Source organism: Lissotriton vulgaris, chromosome 9 (genome assembly GCF_964263255.1).
Source record: "Lissotriton vulgaris chromosome 9, aLisVul1.2, whole genome shotgun sequence".
Classification (NCBI taxonomy): domain Eukaryota; kingdom Metazoa; phylum Chordata; class Amphibia; order Caudata; family Salamandridae; genus Lissotriton; species Lissotriton vulgaris.
Window position 1 is genome coordinate 1,112,954,650 of NC_141697.1, and position 23,588 is coordinate 1,112,978,237.

Genomic DNA, 23,588 nt, shown 5'->3' on the forward strand with positions numbered 1-23,588 from the left:
CAAAGGCAGGGCGATGTTCAACTGGAGTTTGGCAGAGAAATTGACACATACCTTAAGTATCAATTTTAACCTGTTTGTCTCTGATAGTTTGAATAAGAAAAACATATTTTAAAATAAATTTCCGGCATACGGTCTGTTCAAAGGGTCAACAGAAAGACTTTCGGGATCTTCAGTCAGAAAGGAATGAATGTTTCAGACCAGACTGAAAATGTCCTAAGTGTGATAGAAAAATACAATTACAGTTTCAATATAGTGTGCAATTAAACATAGGGGGAATTTGCAAGATAATTTGAGGGAATGAAGATCTTGCACTTAATTATGTATATATTTAGTTCAGATGTATGTTGAGTTTCCAGCACTTTTGTTATATTATTCACCAGGACGAGGAGAATATGAGGGAGGAAACTCATAACTGCAGAGATCCCGGAGAACCGTATCATGCTTGCACAAAAAAAGTGCATAGACTTTAGTGAGTACACAGCACCCCCAGTGCATTCGTAGATTTAGAGCTTTCCATGCACTTCATTTTTGGAAATGGTGGGGTGGGGGCTAGTGAGGCTCATGGGGAGCTAAGCGTAATCCCTAATGCTGGGTGTGTCTCTCACTAGTAGGGACCTGACACTGGACATGGCCTCACTATGAGATAGATTTGATCCTCTATAATTATATTTATATAGCGCTTACTTTCCTGACGAGTCGTTGATGCGCTTTAATGTGGCACGGGTTGTTATCTTTACAGTAGACCGCTGAGGATGTGACCCTTGACCTGGCTGGGTCTTGCTGGGACTAAGAGAGACGGCGTGACCTGACGCCTGACACTGGTCTCACTGACATCCTGTGAGATGCACTTTGTTTTCAAGAGAATGTTCGTGTATCTCTCTGGACGAGCCTTGCTTTGAGACAGCCAGCTAGTCTCTGTGGCCGCTCTCACCGAGGGGAAGTCAGGTGGGGGCACTTAGCTATATCTCAAAGTCGAAGCTGCAGTCAGCGGGCTGCTCCAGGGCTTCCAGGTTTTTAAAATATAAAGTTCTTAATAGTGTCAATCAGCCTGCTCTTAGAGCTCAGAATTTTGTTAGCTCAGGAGAGTGAAAAATATAAAATGGGAACGAATCTGAGCACGTACGTCTGTTGTGGCCGGCACTGGAGTAAAGGACCGACCGCATACCAATGAACCATCATGGCCTGACTCTGAGAGGAGCAGCCTGGCCCGAACCTCTGTCTACATAGGGGGAACAAGAACCCTGGGTGTGCTTTGGCTTTTTTTGGACCCCACCAATAAAGACAGCCTGAGGTCTCATAGCACAGCGAGCTACGGTGCCCACTTCCTGGCACATGGCTCAGGCTGGCTCACTAAGAGTGAGAGAATGCTCGAATTATATTCAATCACTGGTAAGTTCAGCGTAGCATTTCACTCCATCATTCTTTTGCTTATCTGTGCCGTTATAGAAGAGGGGCAGCCATTCTTAAAGCATTCTGTCCATCACTTGTTGTTTTTTGCATTTGTCACCCCGAGTGAGACGGATATGCTCAGACGTGAGTCCCGTGCTCTCCATGCCACTGGAATCAAGCGATCCAGGCTGATGAGGGCTGAAAGCCCGAAACCGGTCCTTGGATGCTTGTTTCCAGTCCAGGGAGGACCTAGCTTGGCAGTTCGGCCTGGACTGTTCCCATGGGGCACAGGGTCAAGACTGATTTGCATATGGCTGGATTAAAACTGGAATGGCATGGTGAGCAAAATAACAATGGATTTAGGCCCAGATCTCTGTACTGGGGTGAATGTATGACATTGTTCTGCATTCTGTCCATCACCTGTTGTTTTTTGTTATAGAAGAGGAGCAGCCATTCTTAAAGCAGCCATTCCCCCTGTATGGTGACCAACTGGCTTGGGTGCAGATTCAGGACGGCGAGTGTAAAATTCAGGACAAAAGGTCAAAATTCAGGACAAACATTCAGGACAAGAGGTCAAAATTCAGGACAAAAGGCATGGCATAAAAAATGCATTACGTCTCACCTTTCATTAAGTTAACGCCATTTGCTTTGCTATACAATACCATTAGCAAAGCAAATGGCTTTAACTTAATCAAAGCGAGACCTATTGCATTTTTCAATGCTTGTTTTCAGGTGCAGTTACATTTCGCCATTCTGAGTATTTCTGCTCAGAATATGGGAGGCAGCATGCTACTTTATTCTGCACACTCGAATAAAGCAGGGTTTCCTTCTTCCAACCACTTTTACCTGTGTGAATTTCACCAGGATTTTCCTGGCAAAGTCTGCAAGGGGCAAATTGTGAACTAATTTTGCACAACCTGGAATTCCAAATCGTGCGCCAACACTTGGTGGTGGGTAAAGTGGGTAATGTGGAGTTACTGTGCCACTAAGAACCAGGCAGGGCCTTAATCTGGTGACCTGCTGGACATCACTCTACTTTTTGACTCACGTTTATTTGTAGTTTATCCGTTTGTCAAACTATTCAAAACCATTTAGCTCTACCTGCCTATCTTTCCATTGCGATAGATAGCAAAATATTTAAATTAAATTACTCCTTTGAGCTGGTCATTAATAGGGAAATAATTAGTTCGAATTCTAATTTGTAATCCTTTGGAAGCATAAAACCGTGAAGGCACAAGCAAGGTGCAGGCTTCTCATATATCAAACCTATTTCAGGGCATAAAGCTCTGCAGCTCGGGTTTCACGAATCCCAGGTGCTTGCATCCTTTAAGGTACAAAAACTTCTGACTTATATCCTCCTTTGGTCAGTGTTGTAACCCAAAATGATGGGGCCCCCCTACATAATGTCATGAGGTGTTCGAGTCTGCAGATCTTACACGTATTCATTGGCCTTGGGCTGAGTAGAGGCCTCCTGAAGGGGGAGGCGGGTCTTAAGTGTTGGGAGCCCCATACGGCACAGGGGCTGCAGGTAGATGCCAGCGTTAATGCCTTGCTTTTCAATGGTGTCAGTCGCACACAGGAAGTAGAGATTCAAAATTGACCACAATCTTTCAGGTAGGTAAAATAGTGGCAATGAGCAGTGCTTCATTTGTTAAAAAGTAAGTGCCATGGCCCTCGTCAGGAGGCACTGCAGCTTGGTGACCGCCGGGATTCCTTCCTGAACGGTCGCTCCCCTCGCTCTCCTGCCAGAATCTTTATTGACATCACCTGCACCACAGCTGAAGCCCTGTGCACCCAAGCTCCCCTGACTGCGCCTGGTATCGTTGCCATTAACAAACGCTATCGCGTTCTGAAGCTCTTACTCGCGCAGCGCTTTCAGTACTTCATTGCCAATAATTGAATTGTGCTTGTTGTAATTTTATTATCCGCATCTCGCTCTGTGCCACATAGCCTTTAAAGTTTACCGCGTGTATCTTTTCTTCAACATTAGCGCTTTGAAGCTGATTGGCGCTTTAGAATCCTAGTTGTTCAATTTAGTTTGGCGCTCTGTGTTCATTACGTGCACCTCATTGCTGCGTTGTGCTTCAACGTTGGTAGTCTCTGAGTGGCGCTTTGGCAGAGGTATTGTGCTGGAATTGAGAGCCTTTAGCTGCCTGTTGACGATCATTGTGCTGTGCCCTCGCTGCTGCTTTTAGTTTCACTTTTGCCCTCCATTTTGTGTTTTCCTCTCCCCTGACCCGCCTCTCTGATCCCGCCTCCCAGCTGACCCTCCCACACACGAAGAACAGACTCTCCCCAGCCCGTACCTAGCTGTGACCGCCGGGATTCCTTCCTGAACGGTCGCTCCCCTCGCTCTCCTGCCAGAATCTTTATTGACATCACCTGCACCGCAGCTGAAGCCCTGTGCACCCGAGCTCCCCTGACTGCGCCTGGTATCGTTGCCATTAACAAACGCTATCGCGTTCTGAAGCTCTTACTCGCGCAGCACTTTCAGTACTTCATTGCCAATAATTGAATTGTGCTTGTTGTAATTTTATTATCCGCATCTCGCTCTGTGCCACATAGCCTTTAAAGTTTACCGCGTGTATCTTATCTTCAACATTAGCGCTTTGAAGCTGATTGGCGCTTTAGAATCCTAGTTGTTCAATTTAGTTTGGCGCTCTGTGTTCATTACGTGCACCTCATTGCTGCGTTGTGCTTCAAAGTTGGTAGTCTCTGAGTGGCGCTTTGGCAGAGGTATTGTGCTGGAATTGAGAGCCTTTAGCTGCCTGTTGACGATCATTGTGCTGTGCCCTCGCTGCTGCTTTTAGTTTCACTTTTGCCCTCCATTTTGTGTTTTCCTCTCCCCTGACCCGCCTCTCTGATCCCGCCTCCCAGCTGACCCTCCCACACACGAAGAACAGACTCTCCCCAGCCTGTACCTAGCTGTGACCGCCGGGATTCCTTCCTGAACGGTCGCTCCCCTCGCTCTCCTGCCAGAATCTTTATTGACATCACCTGCACCGCAGCTGAAGCCCTGTGCACCCGAGCTCCCCTGACTGCGCCTGGTATCGTTGCCATTAACAAACGCTATCGCGTTCTGAAGCTCTTACTCGCGCAGCGCTTTCAGTACTTCATTGCCAATAATTGAATTGTGCTTGTTGTAATTTTATTATCCGCATCTCGCTCTGTGCCACATAGCCTTTAAAGTTTACCGCGTGTATCTTATCTTCAACATTAGCGCTTTGAAGCTGATTGGCGCTTTAGAATCCTAGTTGTTCAATTTAGTTTGGCGCTCTGTGTTCATTACGTGCACCTCATTGCTGCGTTGTGCTTCAACGTTGGTAGTCTCTGAGTGGCGCTTTGGCAGAGGTATTGTGCTGGAATTGAGAGCCTTTAGCTGCCTGTTGACGATCATTGTGCTGTGCCCTCGCTGCTGCTTTTAGTTTCACTTTTGCCCTCCATTTTGTGTTTTCCTCTCCCCTGACCCGCCTCTCTGATCCCGCCTCCCAGCTGACCCTCCCAAACACGAAGAACAGACTCTCCCCAGCCCGTACCTAGCTGTGACCGCCGGGATTCCTTCCTGAACGGTCGCTCCCCTCGCTCTCCTGCCAGAATCTTTATTGACATCACCTGCACCGCAGCTGAAGCCCTGTGCACCCGAGCTCCCCTGACTGCGCCTGGTATCGTTGCTATTAACAAACGCTATCGCGTTCTGAAGCTCTTACTCGCACAGCGCTTTCAGTACTTCATTGCCAATAATTGAATTGTGCTTGTTGTAATTTTATTATCCGCATCTCGCTCTGTGCCACATAGCCTTTAAAGTTTACCTCGTGTATCTCATCTTCAACATTAGCGCTTTGAAGCTGATTGGCGCTTTAGACTCCTAGTTGTTCAATTTAGTTTGGCGCTCTGTGTTCATTACGTGCACCTCATTGCTGCGTTGTGCTTCAACGTTGGTAGTCTCTGAGTGGCGCTTTGGCAGAGGTATTGTGCTGGAATTGAGAGCCTTTAGCTGCCTGTTGACGATCATTGTGCTGTGCCCTCGCTGCTGCTTTTAGTTTCACTTTTGCCCTCCATTTTGTGTTTTCCTCTCCCCTGACCCGCCTCTCTGATCCCGCCTCCCAGCTGACCCTCCCACGCTCCGCCCCCTCCACCAACCATTTAAGCCAGATGGTCCCACGTGCAGCGTCCACGCGCTACGGCCACGCCGAATGTGCGCCAAAGGTAAGCCCGTCTACGCCCGTCCGCGCCTGGACCGCGCCCAGCGCCAGACCCCTGGCCCTCGCATTGCCCAGCCCTCCCGCATTACCTACGATGCCACCACCCTCCTAGCCCTTAACCCCGGCCGCTCCCCCATCTGCGTCCAAGCCGCTCCTGGACACACCCATGGACCTTTCTCATGCTACTCCTCCAAATTCATCAGCACCGACAACAACTCCGCTACGACCACACCACAGATTCCCGACCCCAACCACCTACAATGCATCTTGCTCAACACCCGATCGGTCCACAGGCACGCCATTGACCTATGGAATCTACTAGACACCATCTCTCCGGACGTCGCCTTCCTAACAGAAACATGGATGAACGCCTCTTCCGCCCCAGACATCACCATTGCCATCCCAGAAGATTATAAGATCATACGCAAGGACCGTACCGGCCACAAAGGAGGAGGAATCGCTATCGTCCATAAGAAATCCATCCACATCTCAACCAGCTCCGACGTCAATATCGCCAACTCTGAACACCTTCACTTCCATTTCCTCATCGACCCCAAGACCACACTCAGAGGCACCCTCCTTTACAGACCTCCAGGACCCCGCGCACAATTTAGTGAGGACATCACGGACTTCATCACTCCACATGCGCTCCCCTCCAAAGATTACATCCTTCTGGGAGACCTCAATTTTCACCTTGAAAAGAACAACGACCACAACTCCACCACCCTTTTGGACAACCTCGCCAACCTCGGACTTAAACAACTGGTCACTTCCCCCACCCACATCGCAGGTCACACACTCGACCCTATCTTCACCTCCAGCAATCATGTCTCCTTCAGCCACACTACGGCTCTCCTCTGGACTGACCACATCTGCGTTCACTTTACCTACAACAAGCCCAAACCCAACAACCACCCCCAACCAACTCTGCAAAGAAACTGGAACAAAATCACCATCGACCAGATCTCCTCATCGCTTCTTCTAAACCCCCCAGCCCACTCCTCAAACCCCGCCCAAGCCGCCACCAACCTCACCCTATGGTTATCCAACAGCGCCGACATCCTAGCACCACTGAAAAAACGACAAAGCAAACTTGGCAGCAAGAAGGCCTCCTGGTTCAACGATGAGCTTAAGAAATCCAAGAAACTCTGCCGCTCCCTTGAGAAGGCCTGGAAAAAAGACCCAACCACCAGCACCAAGGACGCCTTCAAAAACGCCACCCGCATACACCACCAACTGATCCGAAAGGCCAAGAAAACCGCCTTCAAGGACCGACTAGATAACAACGCCCACAACAGCAAGGAACTTTTCAACATCGTCAAGGAATTTACCAATCCCTCGGCCAACTCTAACGACATCACCCCCTCTCAAGCCCTCTGCGACTTCCTAGCCTCATTCTTCCACAACAAAATTGCAGACATCCACAACAGCTTCGACAACCAACCCGGAGACCAACCCATCCAACCATCTGCTGGACCTTCACCCCCCTCGAACATCCTTAATGACTGGAACCCAATCTCCACTGAGGACACCATCCGCCTGATGAACTCCATCCACTCAGGATCCCCCACAGACCCATGCCCTCACCACATCTTCAACAAAGCAGACTCCATCATAGCACCGCACCTCCGAGACGTCATCAACTGCTCCTTCAACTCCGCCACCTTCCCGGAAAGCTGGAAACACGCTGAACTCAGCGCCCTTCTGAAAAACCCCACAGCGGACCCCACCGAACTCAAAAACTACCGCCCCATCTCGCTCCTTCCATTCCCGGCCAAAGTCATCGAGAAAGCTGTCAACAACCAGCTCGCCGCCTTCCTCGAAGCCAACAAATCCCTCGACTCCTCACAGTCCGGCTTCCGAGCAAAACACAGCACTGAGACCGCCCTCATCGCAGCAACAGACGACATTCGAACTCTGCTGGACAATGGAGACACAGTCGCCCTCATCCTCCTCGACCTCTCCGCAGCCTTCGACACAGTCTGCCATAGCACCCTTCTACAGCGCCTCAGAAACATCGGAATCCAAGGAAAAGCACTAGAATGGATCACCTCGTTCCTCACCGGAAGAACCCAGAGAGTCCGCCTTCCACCATTCAAGTCAGAGGCCACTGAAGTCATCTGCGGCGTACCACAAGGATCTTCACTCAGCCCCACCCTTTTCAACGTATACATGAGCCCCCTCGCGGCCATCGCCCGCCAACACAACCTCAACATCATCTCCTACGCGGATGACACTCAACTGATCCTATCACTCACCAATGACCCTAGCACCGCCAAAACTAACCTACACGAAGGAATGAAAGAAGTAGCCGAATGGATGAAACACAGCCGTCTGAAACTGAACTCAGATAAAACAGAAGTCCTCATCTTAGGTACCTCCCCCTCTGCATGGGAAGACTCTTGGTGGCCAGAAGCCCTTGGAAAAGCACCCATCCCGACAGACCACGCACGGAACCTGGGCGTCATCCTGGATTCCTCACTTTCGATGAACAGACAAGTCAACGCCGTCTCTTCATCCTGCTTCAACATTCTTCGCATGCTCAAAAAAACATTTTGTTGGATCCCCACCGAAACTAGGAAAACGGTCACCCACGCTCTGATCACGAGCCGACTGGACTATGGAAACACCCTCTACGCCGGTACTACCGCTAAACTCCAGAAAAAACTCCAACGAATCCAAAACGCCTCAGCCAGGCTCATATTAGACATCCCGCGTAAAGAACATATCTCTGGCCACCTGAAAAACCTCCACTGGCTTCCCGTCAATAAGAGGATCACTTTCCGGCTCCTAACCCACGCACACAAAGCTCTCTACGAAATCGGACCAGAATGCCTCAACACACGACTGTCCTTCTACACCCCCTCCCGCCAGCTACGATCATCCAACCAAGCCCTTGCCACTGTACCTCGCATCAACAAAACCACCATGGGAGGTAGATCCTTCTCCTACCTGGCAGCTAAAACCTGGAACTCACTTCCCACTTACCTTCGCCTTACCCAGAACCACCTAGCATTCAGAAAGCAACTTAAAACGTGGATATTTGACAAGTAATTCCCCACCCCTCCTCAAGCGCCTTGAGACCCTCTGGGTATGTAGCGCGCTATATAAATTCTCTGACTTGACTTGACTTGACTTGCCCCACACATTGTCCCTGCCGGTGCTGCCAATGATACTACCAACACAACTACTAACCATTACACTCCTATGAGTGTGACAATTCATACTATTCCTGGTCCCCAAAGCTATACGAATGGCTTGGGCAGCAGGTATTAGCTATTTTTACTGTATATTTAATTGATAAACAACTGTTGTTGTGTTCATCTTCAAATTAGCTAAACAGTGCCGGCATGTGGCAGAAGGTAATAAGCGCTGGTACTGACAATTAACTGCTGGTGCCCATCATCGGAAACCACCGGCTTAAATTAAGCACTGGCAGTACGTGAAAGCAGAGCAAATAGTCCACAGTTCTCAATACAAAGGCGTCAATAGTCTTTGATCTCTAGCCTATCTTATCTCAAATGTAAGTTATTAAGGTGCCATGTACTCTATTGTCCTGCAGTCTATAGGAACTTCTTTATAACCGCAAGTATAGACATGAAGGTCCTTATTAAAGAAAACGTAACCTTCTCTCATCACTATACCAGAGGGGCAGTATTTACCCTTTCCTATATCTGGAGACAGAGTCTACTAGGTCTTTATGTATCAACATGTTTTCTCATAGACATTGAGGGCCAGATGTACTAACAATTTTAGCATGCACAAATGGGTTAGCGACCCATTTGCGCAAGCTAAAATTGTCATGGCCATGTACCAACACAATTTTGCGAGTTGCAAATGAATTACGACTCGCAATAAAGTGTTTAGAGACTCACTATTTGGAAGGGTTATTCCCTTCCAAATAGCGAGTCTCAAACCCATGTACCAATGTTTGGCAACTGCAACTGCGGTTACAAAACATTCGCAACTACCACCTTCCATAGACCATTGCCTGCCCTTAAAAAAATGAAACGAAAACGTTTTTTTTTTTTTTTTTAATGCATCCTGTTTTCGTTTAAGGAAAACGGGCTGCATTTTAAAAAACAAACGGCTTTAATTTAAAAGCAGTCCCAGACATGGTGGTCTGCTGAGCCCAGCATGCCACCATCTATGTGGGGGCCTGTCATTCCCAATGGGCTCGCAAATTGCGAGAGGCTCATATATATTAATGAGCCTCGCAATTTGCGACCCCATTGGGAATCGCATAGTGTTAAACATAAGCATGGGCGAATTTTGCGAATCTGGCGTTCGCGAATTTGCGTATTTGCGAATTCGCAATCCGCAAAATCTGCGAATTCTCGCGAATTTGCGGATTTTTTTTGTGTTCGCAAGGGTTTCTGCCAGTTCGCGAGGGTTTTGTACCAGTTCGCAATTGCGAACTTACTTGTCGGCTCGCAGCGGTCGCGACTATGTTGTTTCTACGTCTGGTTCATCATCACAGGTTCACAGCACCCTCTAATTCACCACTGCTCCCTGTTTCACCCATACCACCCTCTGGTACATCAATGCCACCCTCTGGTTCATCACTGTAGATTATGGGGGGAAAAGCAAGCACACCTGCCCTGCTTCAACTGACATGAATTAATTTGGGGTTGATTTATTAATGTGTCACTGTTTTAAAATTCCAGTCTGGCACCTGCTTCCTTATCTGTAATTTGCTTTCTGTTGCAATGCAATTTTTTTTTCCAGGACCTTTGTGGCCTACTTGTAGCTATTCTATGAGCCTGCTGTGAGGGTCAGAGCAGGGTCATAGAATTGTTGCAACTAGCAACTGAACTCTGGAAGGGCCCCAGTCAGGAAGCACTACAGGGAATGGTTACTAATGATGAGTTTGAACTTTTGCACCTGCTGAGTGCTTTCAGTTTTGCAAAACTCGTTTTTCTGCAGAACAGCAACTGTAATGCCCCAAACAAACATAGGCAACTGAACTCTGGAGGTGCCCCTCAGGAAGTACTACAGGGAATGGTTACTAATGATGAGTGAACTTTTGCATCTGCTGAGTGCTTTCAGTTTTGCAAAACTCGTTTTTCTGCAGAACAGCAACTGTAATGCCCCAAACAAGCTTACTTGTGAAAGTTGATTTCTAATCTAAAAGTGATCCAAAGAAAGTCAAAAGGCCTCAAATCCAAAAAAGTACAGGCAAAAGTCAACCTGAGGAGTTATTATTATTATTATTTTATCAATTTATAGGGCGCAACAGCTACCCAAAAGGGTTTCCCGGCGCCTAGACACAGCTAGAAATAAGGACAGAAGGGGGGTAACTGTTTGAGATGGTTACTGTTCGTAAAGCCAGGTCTTTACAAGCTTTCTGAACCTACAGTAGTTTTCTTCCTTCCGGATGCCTGGGGGAAGTGTGTTCCACAGGGAGGGTCCAAGATAGGCAAAAGATCTGCCCCCTGATCTTGCACGTTTAAACCTTGGTATACAGAAGCAAGCTGCTGTCTGAGACCGGAGGTTTCTCTTTGGCGTGTAGAGGCAGGCAAGGGATTGGAGGTATTTTGGTGCTACTCCTGTTTTTATTCTGAACATGTAGTTCAAGGCCTTGAAACGAACTCTGCTCTCTATCCTGAGCCAATGAAGATCCCGACGGTGGTTCAAGACTCCAGTGTTCTTAGGAATCTTACATAGGAGTCTGACCGCAGCGTTTTGCGCTACTTGCAGTCGTCCAATGACAGATTTGTTCGCGCCCAGATAAAGGATGTTGCCGTAGTCAAGCCTTGATGTGATGAGGGCATTGACTACGGTCTTTTGAGTTGACATAGGCAACATCCACAGGATTTTCCTCAACCATTTAGCTATGGTGAGACACAAGCCAGTAACTTTACTGGCCTGCTTGTCCATGGATAAGGCGTTGTCAAGTACAAAACCCAGATTACGAGCATGGGACACCGGGGTAGGGAAGATGCCCATCTGGTCTGGCCAATGCGCGGGGTTCCAAAGAGTTTTGTCTTTTCCCAAGATCAGTATTTCCGTCTTGTCGCCGTTCAGTTTTAACTGGTTTGCTGTCATCCAGTTCAGTATTTTTAATAGTCCTTCCTTGAGTAACGACGGGGAGTGGGGACAAGAAACGGTCAGGGAAAAAATGATTTGGGTGTCATCGGCGTAGTTCATGAGCGTTAGACCTAGCTTTTCAACAAGTTCTACCAGCGGTTTGAGATAGATATTAAAAAACAGAGGGCTCAGGATGGACCCCTGCGGCACTCCATGAGCTGCAGGTAAGGTGTCTGACACGGCCTGTGCAGATGCGATCTGAAAGGTTCTGTTTGCCAGGAAGGATTTGATCCAATCCAAAGCCTTTCCTCTTACGCCATTAGTGTATAGCTCTCTGATAAGCGTTTCATGAGAGATGGTGTCGAACGCCGCACTTAGGTCCAATAACACAAGTGCTACCGTCTGGCCTTGGTCAAGAAGTTTTCTGATATGTTCGGTGACACCTAACAGGGCGGTCTCCGTCGAGAAACCAGCCCTGAAGCCAGATTGCGAGGGATGGAGTAAGGAGTTTTCTTCTGCAAAAGTGGCTAACGTGGAGTGAACGTGTCTCTCAAGGCACTTTGAAAAAGCAGGAAGTAGAGATATAGGCCTGTAATTGGCCAGTATTTCTGGATTAGCATTTGGCTTTTTCAAGAGGGGTGTCACCATGGCATGCTTCCATAAGGCCGGGACAGTGGCGAAGTCGAGGGACGAGTTTAAAAGATTGGCTATGATATTCAAGGATTGGTCATCCAGTTTTTTTATAATTTTAATAGGGATGGGGTCCCTAGGGGAGCCGGATTTAACAGTTTTTAGGATTCCTTTGAGATTCTCTAATGAAAGGGTCGGCCAGGATTCCAGTAAGCTTTCGCCCAAAGCAGTGGGCTGAGGCAGAATAGGGTCAGATGGAGGGGGTGGGTCAGAGACAGAGGTTTTTGTCTTGATGTCTGAGATAATTTTGTCAATTTTCTCAGTAAAGAAACAGGCTAACGCCTGACATTGTTGAGCGCTTAGGGGGGGTGCAGCAGCTGTGGTATGTGCGCCCGCCAGTTCCTTAACTTTGGAAAAAAGAGTTTTAGGCATGTTAGTTGCTTCAGTAATTGTTTTGGAGACGAAGGCAGCTCTTGCCTTAGTACAAGCCGCATGATAGTGATTTCTGGCTTCATGATAGCTTTTTTTGGCAGTGGGGTCGTACTTTTTTCGCCATTTACGTTCTAGAACTTTGCATTTTGATTTTTCGGTTTTAAGGCTGTCGTTAAACCATGGGGCCGGGGGACGATGCCTACTTCCTTTGGTGTGAGTAGAAGGCAAACAGCTATTTGCTGCATTTGTTAGCCAATTTTGTGTTTCAATTGCTACGTGGTCCATGTTGGAGTTAGGGGTAGGAGGGTTTAGTTTGAGTGCAGCATTTAAAGCATCGATGTCGACTGACTTCCAGTTTCTTCTGTCAGTGGCATCAGTAATTTGTTTCACACTGGGGGAGGGTGGAAAGGAAATGCTAAAGCTGATGAGATGATGGTCGGACCAGCCAGAAGGTACGGTGGCGATGTACGTGAGTTCCCTGACGTTAGATATTATGGGGTCCAACAAATGGCCCGCTATATGAGTAGGGCTAGAGTTGATAATAGGTAGATTCAGTGCAGCTAGATCTTCCAGCAAATTGTAACATGAGGGGATGGTGGGATCTTCAAGGTGTAGATTTAGATCACCCAGCAGGGAGAAATTGCTAGATGACATATAGTAAGGAGTAATAAGATTTGCAAAATTAGATACCCATTGAGAGGGGTTACCTGGTGGTCGATAAAAATCATCATTTTCAGAAGGTCTATGCTGCTTGCTAGTGGATTTCTTGTGCAGAATTGCAAATTTAGTAATTTCGCGAGTGCGAGATTGTTGCTGCCCGCCGCACCTACATGTTCGCAATTGCGAACTCTCGCGATGCGTTGCCAAACTCCCGCGGGATCCCGCAGCAAGATCCAAAATGGCGCAGCACTTGCAAAATATTGAGAAAAACAACTCGGCAAACGCTGAATGACGGTAAGTGAACGCCGCACGCCGCAATATTGTATCACCAAGAAAAAAAATCCGCTGTGTGCGAATTTGCGGATTTTCGGTAAATTCGCGAGAGTTCGCGGATTGCGAATTTACCGAAAATCCGCAATATCCGCGCGCGGAATGGATTTTCCGCCCATGCTTAGTTAAACACACTGTTGTACATTTGATTTTGTGCCTCACAATTTGTCGCAAATCGCGTAGCACAAAATCAAATGGTAGTACATCTGGCTCCTGAATGAGTAAATCCCTTTGATACATCAGGACGTTAGTGCTTTTGAACCTTGATGTGTGGCAAGCTTGTCTTGTAAAATACACTGTGGTTACCATGCAATATACTATACCGATCTCCAAGGTGGTTTAGATTGAAGCTTATTTTGCCATGAAAAGGTATCACTGCGTTTTAAAAGATTAGAAAGAATGCCATTTGCTTTCTAGTAATTTGTCTTTGGGAATTGGTATCCATGAAAATGTATTGTACAAAATTTAGCATTATGGAATTATTTATATACGATGAGCTTTTTAAAGTGTTTTTTAATCATATGCACTTTTTACACATTTTACCACCCTTGAGTAGTGGTATTTTGACTTTTGATGTTTGCGGCGATTAATTAATTTTAGATGTGTGAATAATTATGTTTTAATTTTTTTGATCGTAAGTAACAGTGTCATCTAACTTTTAGGAGGCACATCGGCAGCTGGATTACCTACTCGATGTTTATATTTTTCCAAATGAAGATCTTGAACTCAACACCACTGTATTCCTCTGGCCGCAGAATATTAACCCTATTTTTGATCAAAATGATGAGGTTAGTATGGGAAGAATTGAGGCCTGAAAGATAGAGATTACCAATCTCAGTACAAGCCAAATTTGGTCTACTCTCTTTGTTGCCAAGTAAACGGAATTCTAATTGGTGTTGGTCAATTACACAGTTAGTTACGTTACTCAAAATGAGTCTGTTTCACAAAGTGTTTTTGAAAAGGTCCAGTTATACGCATTGTAGACATTTGGTATATTATTTGCCTACAGTGCTGACTTTTTAGGATTCACAAAACTACCTTGGAGTATGCTTAGTAATCTAGGGGACCTGTGTTCTCCTGTTCCTCCATCTCTACTCCTACTGTGTGTCTGCAGGTCAGACTTCCTGCTGGAGTACAGAAGAATTCAGTAACTACTGATAAGAAGTATCATGGCGAGTTATTCAAATCCAGTTCAGAACAGTGTGTTTTTTCTTCTTTCCTTCAAGTTTTTTAGTGAGAATCATAATGCCGACATATGTTTCGATTATGCAGATCAGCTGAAGAGTTTTCTCATGGCTGGAGAAACACTAAACTTTAACATGATCCAAAAAATTAAAGACACGTGTGACCGTCATGATAATGCTGCTGTTACCGACAAAAATGCATGAATGTGACCTGCGTTCCAATCTTAAAAATTAGGGTACTCCAAAAGATACCTTGAAATAAATCTTTGAAACCATAAGAACCGACTTAACCTAAATCGCTCGGGTGAAACACCCGTTGGCTGTATGAATCTAACCTACAAAGTTAAAAGTAATGGATAAAAAAGCAAAACAATACAGTGATTTGAATGATAATTAAATACTGGTTTGAATTGGATTTTGATTACAGAATCTGCTGTTATATTCGCAGTGATATGTTAAGGTTTCATAATTTTTCCGTATGAACCACTAATCTGCGTTGTACAGCCATACTCTGTAGAATCTAAAACAGTACCTAGAACCGATGTGACCTTAGCAGACACAAGGGAGATTCCATCCTCCTCAGACAGTGCAAGATCATTTCTTAAAGAATCTTCATCAGTAAGCCTGGCAGAAATTTGCATTTTTTTTTCTTGACAGTGAAAAATGTATTTTCCAGGGCCAACCCACTTTCCATTAACCCTTGCAGCAATATGGAGTTGTTAACTTCCCTTTGCTACCCTGGATGCAAACCCACCCCTTACTTTTGCTGAACTAGATTTCTGTGCCTTTCCAGGATCCAAGAAGACCTGAGAAATGTTTGTAAAGACTAACAGGCATGGGGGTATCTGGATATTCAGTAGGCTGTGCACTTCCATCCACATGTAGTGCCTGGTGGAAAATGGTTTATTATTAGCGATAAGTAGTGACAAACCACTAGTAATAAGGCCACAAACACAATAAAAGGGTCAGTCAAGGTCTCAATAAATCATTTCTTTGCTCAACCCTTAGTAGCTGGCATCGAGAAGTCAGATTTAACTTAGGAGACAGTTGTGTAAAGCATTTAAAAATGCCAATACATTAAATAAGTAAGACACAACCCACAATAAAAATCCAACACCAATTTATAAAAATATAATATAGTTTTATGATTTAATAGACACCAATACGGCAAAAATCCAATATAGGGAACCAGAGATATGAATTTTTAAAGATGAAAAGTAAAACTAGCGCTTAGAAGCAAATAGCGCTTAAAGGGTTAAAAAAGGTTGTGCTGGGGTAGAAAGTAAAGAGTTCTTTACAAATATTTCCAGAAGTGTTTCTTGATGCAGGAGAGTGGTCCACAGCACTAGCCAAGGGTTCAGGTGCTCTGGTTTACCTCTTGGGGTCTGGGACTACAACTCCCACAATGCATCATAACGTCTGGAGTTTTTAACAAGAGTTGCTCCAAATGTCTGGAACTTCTACCAGAAGATCTCCTTGATGGTTCAAAGTGTCCACAACATCCAATCCAGGGGTTTACACTCTCTGAAAAGATCCTTGGGATGTTGGCACTATAATTCCTGCAATGCACCGAGCCAAATCGTTAAAACTCCATTGGATGCACTCCAGGATGGGACTTCTTGGTGGACATGATGCAGGTGAGCTCCATTAGTATCTTGCAGGGAGTCCACTACTTAATACTTTTTGAAGCAAGGACAAGTCCTTAGGGCTGTAGTTCCAAGTGTGCAGCAGGTGCAGCCCATCAGAGTGCAATCTTTTGGGATGCAGGCCAGGGTTCCATTAGGGCAGTCCTTCTCCTTGTAGTTTCAGGCCGCAGGTCTCAGTTGCTTGGCAATTCTTTCACATTTATGCACTGTTCCTGAGCATCAAGGAGGTGGGCATCCCTGACTAATGCAATGGAAGGTGCCATCCAGGTGTATGGCCACGTCCTCCAAAAGTGTGGCAAATTCTTTCCTCATAAAGCACCATTCTTCCAAAATCCAACATGGAGAAAGGTTGTCCTTGGAGGTTAAATCAAGCTAAGCCAACCCAGTGGCATGGCATAGATTCCCTAACACTCCCCTTTCCTAATCTAATTACAGGGGTTCCTGTGTGGCTGGGGTTGCAGGATGTCAGGGTGAGCCTGTGCTGTCCCAAAGTGTCATTATCCATTTGAAGATCAGTTTGGCCACTATACCCCCCATCCTGCTTGTAGTTTCTGTAGCTGTAGTTCTTCTTCCAAATTAAATCAATTGTCTCGCTAGCAGGCTACTTTACACCTAATTAAGACAGCTTGGCTCAGCCTGGCAGAGACTAGACAATCCGGTGAGGGCAGCTGGAAGGCTGGGGTTTGGCTTTCAGTTTATTAACTTATTTTCTGTGTTAGTTAATAGAAATCTAACAGTGGCAAGTTGTTGGATTTATCATAACTAACCTTGTGATACCTTGGATGATAGTTTTATCGTGCTGCTGTCAGTTTTTATACTTAAATGAAATATTCCAATGTTAGCTTATGGAGCTCATTATCTACAATGGGGGGAGCGGTGGGGAAACAAAATTGGCAGTTTGGCAGTTTGTTCCTCACATGCCATATAAAACATATTGTATAATGTGCCTGCTGATAGTTACATGGCACCCGGCCCCTGTGGCACCTAGGGGAGACATTAGGGCTGACATATCTAAAACTAAGGTAGATTACTACTTTGGAAGTACCTTTAATTCCAAAGTCGAATCTGCATATAATTTAATTTTGAAGACAGTCTGCAAAGCAGGGCTGTCTTTAAAATGACAGCAGACAACACAGCAGTGCACACTCTAGTGCAAGAAATCTACTGGGCCTCTAAACCTCTCTTCCCTATTATATAGGGTTTAGGGACTTATAAGTAGTTTACAGCCCCTTGTCTTATTATATACTAGTGACTTACAGGGGCCTATCAGTACCTAATTACTATGCACTTTTAATCACAACACTAGACCCTTGTCTGGTTAGCAGAGCCCAGGGCACAATCAGAGTCAAAAAACCAGCACCTAGTAGTCAAAATGGGGGAAACGTAGGGGGACACTAGAAACAGGTCCTAATTTCTCACATAACCCCCTTCACATGCCTTCACCTAAACGTAGCACTGCAGACAATGTGCTACACTGGGGGATTGTCCACAGAACTCATGTCCACCTGTGGGTGCAAATGTACACTCATACTGAGTGTGATTTGACCGAGCAGTATTCTGGTCATCAAGGTTCTACTTAGATGCAGAAAAGGGTGTTGGGCTCATACAATTTAGAAAAGAAATGGTCATGCCGTTATTTGGAAATCAGATATCTATTTGGAAAAAGTTTGTTGATAAAATGACATTCTATAAAGTGTTCCTTACATTCTTTTTACTCGTAGTGGGAAGGTACTGCTGTCTTTACTAACATTATTCAGCATTTGAAGTCCTAATGAGATCTAGAACAGTTGCTATTAGTGACCAGCACTTTCCCCTTACCTAATCATTCTATGCATTGCTGGTCCTCCTAATGTTGTGTTGTACTGTTGTCTTTTGGGGTTTAAGATTTGAAAATCACCTTGTAATTTCAGATAACATGAATGATGACCTAAGACTTTTTAAATTATTTTAATTCACCCTAAACCAAATTTATTTTTCAGCTGTTTGAGGAAGCTAAACGCAAAGGAGAAATGGAACTCATTGACAAAAAGGAGAAACTGATGATGGAACTGGAAAAGCTTGGCCGCCGAATGGAAGAATTTGCAGAATGTTCTGAACTGGACATGATGCAACAGGTTTCAGACATTAATATTGTTCAATACTTTTGCGATGAGAGTTACAATATATATTGGTGCCTGAAGAGGTCCTGGTCCATGTTTCCACTTATGCACTCCCTCCTTTCATACAATTTGTACAGCGCTTCATTGTAGTTAAATGGCAATGCTAAGATGTAGATTATTAACATTTGCCTCAAAATACTTACTTACTTAAATGGATAAAAGTGATTTGTATTTTTTTTAATAAAACATTTTATTGGCATTTATAAAATCGAACAGAAACAAAAAGCAATGGTTTGCAATCTAGCTGAGAATACCATGTGACACAAGTCAGTTCTCCAACACAAACTTACCCTGCATTTATAATATATGATCACACAAAATAATTTTCGAATGTACTCTTTTATTTAAGTTAGACCTGATTTCAACGTTCTAAATCTCGCCCCCTATTATTGTTAGCTGTTGGCTTTAGTGGCAAATCCCTTAATTTCATATATAGTGATGTTGGCCCTGGCAGACAAATACTCGACTGCTGTGAATCTACATCTCTCAATATTTATGTTAGTTTTATTTCCAGACAACATGAGATAGAGAAACTATAAAAATAGTAAAACACAAACCTGTGCTAGATGGAGCAGGAAAGATACGTGGCAAGTGCATATCTACATTAGACACCGATGATCACCGAGAAACATCCACATTTCAACATGAGTGATTCCAAGCAACAACTTACAATCATTTAATAAACTTTGAGTGTTACTTCAAAGAAGCCGGTGTCAGTTAATTACAGACATCTACCCTGTTTTGGATTGTGTATGTAATGTAGTCTGTTGTATTTGACGTGCTTTGAGAGCAGAGCTCTTGATGATCTGTCATATCAAACAAAGTGACCAGCACAGTAGAGAGTGTTGGCAGCATGCATGACAGATGGACCCCAGTTCCAATTCACTGTGATGCACATCTGCAAAGTAGACACAACTCAAAAACTTAGATAGCTCTGAAGATTGGTGATAAAAGGCTGCATAACTATTAGGTGTGAGTGATTGCACAACGAGTAGCAAATCTGTGGGGTCAAAACACAATACCATGAATCTCTGGCCATCACCAGTAGGGTTCCTAGGCCCTCAGGCCAACCAGGCTTCCAAAAGTGTCTATGTATTCACCCACTTCTGTCTTGAGGATTTGTGTTCTTCTCAGCCCTGTGCTTTTGACAGATGCATTTTGGCTTTTCTCTTTTCACCACTAAGTCTAGCCATCTGACGCTTCGAACAATGTTGACTTGGGACAGCTTCATTGTCTGCCGCTCCACCTAGGACCCTGTAAATACAACTGACCTGCATGAACATCTCTACATTAGCTTGCAGCACTGCACCCTCACTACACCGTAATCCTCACATATGGGATTTTAGCATCCTAGCTCCATGATTGAACATCTATGAAAACACCTGAGCTCCTTCCTCACAGTGAGGAAGTTGTAGCTCCCAGTAGGACTAGGATTTCCTACTGGTAGAAGGAACCCATATGATGAAGCATGTCTCCCTTGGGTGAGTGAGGGTTCTAGTCCTAAAGGGATGATTCCCCCTCTTTTGGTAGGATTTATTATAATTTTGAGAAAGTTCACAAAAGGGATTGCACATCCAGTTATATGATAAAAATCTTGTGCTAAATATCCAGACCCGAGGTGGCATTGTGTTACTGATTATATTTTTGGGAAGTTCTCCTCGTGGTCTTTAAATTTCGATTCCCTGGGACTCCACTCCACCATTTTTGTTACTATAGATGCACTAGGATTGTCATAATTATATTATTACTGTGGACCAATTAAGACTTGGTCAAAAAATAAAACTGAGAAATTTTGTGACCGTTAACTATCTGCTTTTTTACACACTTAAGAAATTTCAATTGATTGTCCATTCAGGTTATACTACATCAGGAAGCTTACTAAAAATGTGAAATTGGACAATATGTAGAGTATGGAGATATTTGTATTTTGTACCATTTGAGAAATACATCCATGTTGTATATTTTAACAAAGTGACTCAAACGTCTAAAATTTCTAGAAACACATGTTATACTCCTTCTTTAGCATTACCTAGAATTCATTTTTACACTACATAATCCTTTCTTCTGTTATTTTTCCACCTTGTGCCTGTTTTTTAAACTCTAACTCCTTCATTTGTTCAACACACCTATCTGTAGTCGCAGTTGGTTTTTAATAAAATAACTTTCCAACTCCTCTTAACTTTCCCGACTGAGGCAGTAGTTGCTGCCCAATTAATGTAATTAGTCACTCCATACTCAATGTTTCTTATAGAACCTTCTTGTCCTTCATCCAAGTAGCAAAGGAGTATGTGAAATATATGTGTGCCACTTCAACTCTGTGAAAATAGCATTTCTCTAATCAGCCCAGTCCATTATTGAGAGGAGTTGGAGATGGAGAGGGAGGCTTGAGATTGTAAAGGAAGAGCAGTGGTCTAGAAAGGCAGGGCAGCTGTCATCAGCCCCAAGCTACTTAACTACTGTCCAGGTGGAGTCCATGTTCATGGGGAGGGGGGAGGAGGGGGTTGAAAATAGAAAGTCCTGACCCCAAAGAAGATAGCATATACATGGTTCCTTGGCCATATGGATCGCAGGGTCATTCAATTACCTATGGCTACCCATTTTGAACAGCCGGGGAATGTGATGCAAATCCCTAGTAGATTAGCCCTCTCACAAATGATGAGCTTAGATGTGTCACTACTCGCTCAACCAACCCAGAAGGAACAACACACATTTCAACATCCCAGGTATGTAGGGTAACTATACCGGCTCAACATTCGCTGAAGCAAAAAATCAAACAAATTTCGCACCAAGATCTACACTATCCACACATGGAACAAAGCATAATTTGAAATAAAAGGGCAAAGGAAAAAGTCCCTCAGTATGGCTCTGGAAAGATCTGTGGTCTTTGGTATATTCTTAAAAATATATCCCACAAATCTTTTAAAATCCAAATTCAGAGGTGTAAGTTCCAGGCAAACCCAACATTGTAATTGCCAATATAACAACATCAAAACTATGGGATACACATCGGAACAAGGTTGTAACACTTTCAATGACAATGTTAACAAGTGGTAGTGGTTTGGAATCAGGATTTGAAGAAACAACATTCTTGAATTATCAGACAAGGGCTATTTCATCAGTGGCTCTCGGCATGGGTCCACTGCTTACTACTAGTAAACATTTGTGAAACTTGTAATTATTTTTACTCGCAGTCCATTTTCCTTAAAAAACAAGCTGCATAAAAAGAAAGATTTATTTAAAAGCAATTACAGACATGATGGTCTACCGACTCCAGCGGGCCATCATCCCTTTAATGGCAAGAAATTGTAGTGGGTTGGAATTTGTGGCCTACCTCATTAATATGCATGCAGTAGGCTGGATTTTAACACACTACAATTCAGATTGTTAAAAACCGGCCTATATTTTAGTTAGGTCTATTCATAAAAATCTTTACTGATCGCAAAAATATTGGTCACAAATTGCGATCAGCTTTTAGCAACCATATATTAGTACATATTGCCACTGTTGTCTTTTCAAATGCTTCTCGCAGCAAAAGCCAGACTAATTAGATTAACTGTGCTAACTGGCTCCCTTCCTAAAAATAATGTTTTCATTTTCTATTTTGTATATTATACATTTAAAAAGATGTGCTTTTTTTTAGAGACTGCTAACTGGAGATCTGTACATTCCTTTAAACCTAGAAACAATTGTTATCTACTAAAAATCGAAAGTGGCCCTCCATTAAAGAGCGACCCTTTGATTTGATTACAGTACAATAATGACGTGAGAACAGTGATAAAACGTATACAGGAAGCAGAGGAGACAATGGAATTTATTAATAAAGAAGAAGCTCTCTACAAACAGGAACTGAGCACCTACCCTGAGTTGGAGTTCATCAAAGTTAACATTGAGCCCTATCTGAAGGTTTTTGGACTTATTCTCAAATGGCAACGGACTGAAAAACGGTGAGTATGTGCAGCCTTAGCCTTCACTTACTAGAGAAACACAGGATAGGTGAGTAGTAGTGCACTGCAGGGTGCTTGGTATTTGCAGCTTTATCTAGCTGTCTTAACCATTTATCTGATTTTTACAGCTAAAGGAATAACTATTGGCAAAGCCCGTTGGTTTCGCTTTGCCAATCTTGAATGGATGATACTGTTGCATTTGTCAATGCTGGAGGATTTTAAATGTGCATGTTTTGCAAAAGCTATAGTGGTGAATGTATAGAAAACATTGTTTCCTATAGTTAAAAGAAGCCACTACGTTGCTTGATGCAACCTGTGGCATATCGCCACATTGTGCTGCATAACATGGCAGCCACTTTGCAGGCATAGAAAAAATATGTTTTGCACTTTCAAGAGGGCCACCTCATTGTGTGAGCCAGTGTGATGATACAACATGTTAGACATCTTGAAAGTATAGAAAACATTGTTTTTATACAGCTCTATTGACCCACGCAATGTGACCATGTAATTCATGTTGCATCACGCATCATGTCGGCCATCTTTAATATCTTTAAATTATGAAAGAACAATGTTTCCTGTATCTTTAACACCTTCGCTGCTAGGCCTCCCGCGTGCTAGACCTATTGGCTATTATGTGTAGTTCATGCTTAGGCCCCCATAACCTTTTGTCTACATAAGGGATCCATGACAAATTTGTGTTCTTTTTTTCAAACATCCTGTGGAGTCTTAAGGTACCCAGGGTTAGTGGATTTCCCTGGAGGGGATTGAAAAATTTGCCAAAATATAGCTACATTTGAATTTTTGGGGACAAAAATTGGAAAAAAGTGCTGCAGCAGCTAGCGTCTGCTCTGTGCAAATTGTATCAATGAAGGGTTTGCGGTGCTAACATTCCGATCTTCCAGCTTTCAGGAGCAGGCAGACGTTTGTCAGAAAACCAAATTTTCCAACTTCGTGTAGGCATTTCTTTTAACCATTTTTCCCA

General features: G+C 44.2%; 1 protein-coding gene across 1 annotated transcript in view; it reads left to right on the forward strand.

The window, feature by feature from the left end:
- DNAH12 (dynein axonemal heavy chain 12) overlaps positions 1 to 23,588 on the forward strand; it is a 1,291,066-nt gene that overhangs the window by 190,512 nt on the left and 1,076,966 nt on the right. Inside the window, exons 14-16 of the mRNA XM_086939114.1 lie at positions 14,336 to 14,461; positions 18,483 to 18,617; positions 22,413 to 22,606. Of these exons, the coding sequence (XP_086795240.1) occupies positions 14,336 to 14,461; positions 18,483 to 18,617; positions 22,413 to 22,606 (455 nt within the window). The remainder of the gene's footprint in view (positions 1 to 14,335; positions 14,462 to 18,482; positions 18,618 to 22,412; positions 22,607 to 23,588) is intronic.